At 36.9% G+C, this 3,580-nt stretch overlaps 1 protein-coding gene across 1 annotated transcript; it reads left to right on the top strand.

Moving 5' to 3' along the window:
• Window positions 1-1,273: 1,273 nt before the first annotated feature.
• LOC127433153 (claudin-23-like) lies at window positions 1,274-3,163 on the top strand. The gene has a single exon (XM_051684831.1). It carries the CDS (start codon window positions 1,405-1,407, stop codon window positions 2,173-2,175), a length of 771 nt encoding a protein of 256 aa, XP_051540791.1. The 5' UTR covers window positions 1,274-1,404; the 3' UTR covers window positions 2,176-3,163.
• The last annotated feature ends 417 nt before the right edge of the window (window positions 3,164-3,580 follow it).

The following is a 3,580-nucleotide window of genomic DNA, read 5'->3' as shown; positions in this document are numbered from 1 at the left end:
GCGAGTGTGTTTAACACTGCTCTCCAAAATATGAACCATCAACTTTTAGTAGAGCATATTTTATTGCATCTTATTCAATCAAATGTATTTCTGCAAATTGCTTTGCTGCTGGATGCTGTCTACAGATAAAAAAATATACATCACAGCAGTTGTTACAGAAGGGATGTCAGATAATATGTGCAACCTTTTTCAACAAAATATAAGTTTATGATGAAAACCGAACCTTCAAAAAAAAAAAAATAAATAAATAAATGGACAGAAAAGCAAAAGCTCCAAAAGCATATAAAGACAGCATAAAAGTAATCCATATGACTCCAGTGGTTAAATCTTCAGAAGCGATATGATGTGTGGATGAAAAAAATCTATCAATATTTATGTCCTTTTTTACTATCAATCTTCATTTTCACTTTCATATTCTTCTTCTTTTGTTTTTGCCAATTCGCATTCTTCGTGCATATTGCCAGGGAGGAGAATTTTAAATAAAAAAAGGACTTAAATATTGATCTGTTTCTCACCCACTTCTATCAAATCGCTTCTAAAGATATAGATTAAACCACTGGAGTCTTACTGATTACTTTTATGCTGCTTTTATATGCTTTTTGGAGCTTCAAAATGTTGGTACCCATTCACTTACATTTACACAGAGCTTATATATTTTCTAAAAATCTTTGTGTTCAGGAGAAGCAAGAAAGTCATACACATCTGGGATGGCATGAGGGTGAATAAATGATGAGAGAATTTTTATTTTGGGGTGAACTATCCCTTTAAGCAATTAGGTATGAGAGGCTGTGCTCCGAACCCCAGAGGATGGCACCCTAGGCGACTGCCTAGTTCGCCTATGCCTAGAAATGGCCCTGCACAGTACAAGTCATGTATTCATTAACTAGATTAAGTGATCTAATTTTTCAAAATGACAGTAAGGAGAACTTTCATTTTTGGGTGAACTATCCCTTTAACAATAAATTAACAAAACATTTACAACATTTCTCCGGAAACAGTATCTGTTAGGTAGCAAGGACATTTTATACAAAGTATAAAAAAAATAAATTAGACAACTTCACTCGTAGCACCTTAAATACCTTAGATATTTACAAAGTAATCAGAATCGAGGCGCTTGCTAGTTGCTATATTTCATTTAGAATCTTTAAATGGACCTTCCGGATCTGTTTCCATGCACAGATGACTGCTCGTGGGCGGGGCCCAACAGGTTTAACAAAACGTCAGTCCATTGAAACTGTTGAAAGGTCGAAACTTGTAGCATTTGTGACGTGACTACATAACAATGGACAGATTTCATAGGATCCTCCCTCCACAAGTTCCTGTATGGTTACTCTTTAAACTGTTTCACCGAAGTTATAATGATTAATTCCGACTACGGTTGATCTGTGATCTTACAAACCCATCATGCGAACACCTGGGATTTTTATTTTCGGGCTGGTGCTCGCGCCTTGCGGGTTGCTTTTAGATCTGATCAGCACTGTGGCCCCGAGCTGGCGCACCATCAATAACATCCCTGGAGAGACCTCTGATCTGGTTCTCCAACAAGGACTATGGGACATCTGCCGGACTTATACATCATCCCGGGACATTCAATGCAACCAACCGAACACACAATACTTCAACACTCAGATCATCCAGATTGCGCGCGGTCTGATGTTGGCATCACTCATTCTCAATGCCATTGCTATTGGCGTGGCATCAGTTGGAGTGAGATGTTGGACGAATAGCGCACCGCGCTGGATAGTCGCTGGCATCGGCGGTCTTCTCATTTTCATCTCAGGCGTCCTCGCCATCATCCCGGTGGCTTGGTACACTCACATCATGAGCTCCATCACCTCTTCATCCACCGATATTCGTGCTGGATACTGCCTAGTTCTGGGCTTCATAGGTGGGATCTTGGAAGTGCTCGGAGGTTTAGTGATGTCCATCGGGTTATGCCTGAGTTGTGGCGAACGGAACCGCAAGGAAAGCCCGTGGACAAACGTGGTGAGATCCACGCGTAATCCATCCTCTCCTCAACGGATGACAGTACCGACTATAAGCAGAAACAGCAGCGCGAGCAGTGTCCCATATTACTCCAAAGACACTGATATGGACTTACCAAGAGCGAAGAGGCAACAGGACCGATTTGTCAACACTCCATACAGAGCAAGACCATACGATTCAGATTTGTAAAAAGACTGTACATACATTTAACATTCTGAATATGAACTAACCTGAATGCATACCGCGTACAAAGAGCGCTTACTAAAAGTACCATGGTTACCAGTTTCCACGGAAAACTGCCAGAGATAGGGGCCGTTCAAACCGAACGCGTCCTTGCGCTTAAGGAAACACGCTAGAGCAGAACAGCGGTGTCTCGAGACGCGTTTAAAACTTTGACGTTCTTAAAGGAATATCCCGGGCTCAATACAAGTTGAGCTCAATCGACAGCATTTGTGGCATAATATTGATTACCACAAAAAATTAATTTTGACTTGCCCCTCCTTTTCTTTAAAAAACAAAAACAAAACAAAAGCTAAAATCTGAGTTAAAGTGAGACACTTACAATGGAAGTGAATGGGGCCAATCCGTAAACATTAAAATACTCACTGTTTCAAAAGTATAGCCACAAGACATAAACAATATGTGTGTTAATATGATTTTAGAGTGATAAAATTGCTTACTAACCTTTTCTGTGTAAAGTTATAGCCAATTTTACAACTTTGTTGCTTTGATGATGTAATGTCAACAAACCCTAAAACCACTGTAAAAATGACGATTTTTACAAATTTACAGCTCAAAAAAATACATGAGTTTTAACAGAAGAATTAATGTAAGTGCTTTTATAAAATGCTAAGCTTCACATTTCTGCCTTTGAACACTTTAAAAATTGGCCCGCACTCACTTCCATTGTAAGTGCCTTACTGTAACCTCGATTTTAAATTTTTTTAAGAAAAGGAGGGACGAGTCAAATATTTTTTATTTATTTATTTATTTATTTATTTTTTGTGGTAATCAATATTGCCACAAATGCTTTTGATTCAGCTTAACTTGTATTAAACCTGGAATATTCCTTTAAGGGGCTGTTCACACAGAATGCATCCTCATGCTACAAACCTAATCAGGGCAAACAAACGCAGGTGTCTCAAGGCAATTTATATATATATATATATATATATATATATATATATATATATATATATATATATATATTTTTTTTTTTTTTTTTTTAACGTTCTTTTTTATTTAAAAAAACAAAACGTGACGCTCCTGTGCGAGACCCTCAAAAACCCAAAAACTTAATTCTACTCAGAAAAAGAAATTAATTTTTTAATTTTAAAAGAAATTAATCTGTTTAATTAGTAGCTTACACATACCATAGACATAGACTTTTCAAAGTCAAGATTTTAGGTTAAAATATATGTGAATGTATAAGGGAAAGTGTAGCCTATATATAGGCACCGTCACTGGTAAACATTCTTTTTTTTACCAATTAATTTAAATGTTCACTTAATTGTGACAAATTAATTTTACAAATAAAAATGCTGTAATTCTTGATACATACTCTAATATGTATTTATAAAAACTGCATGCACTA

The sequence above is a fragment of the Myxocyprinus asiaticus genome, chromosome 43 (assembly GCF_019703515.2).
Source record: "Myxocyprinus asiaticus isolate MX2 ecotype Aquarium Trade chromosome 43, UBuf_Myxa_2, whole genome shotgun sequence".
Taxonomy (NCBI): domain Eukaryota; kingdom Metazoa; phylum Chordata; class Actinopteri; order Cypriniformes; family Catostomidae; genus Myxocyprinus; species Myxocyprinus asiaticus.
Note: the sequence above shows the minus strand (reverse complement) of the source record. Positions and strands in the feature narration are given on the sequence as shown.

Excerpts from the sequence above, each read along its gene's own strand:
- LOC127433153 (XM_051684831.1), top strand. The coding sequence starts at position 1,405 with ATGCGAACACCTGGGATTTTTATTTTCGGGCTGGTGCTCGCGCCTTGC.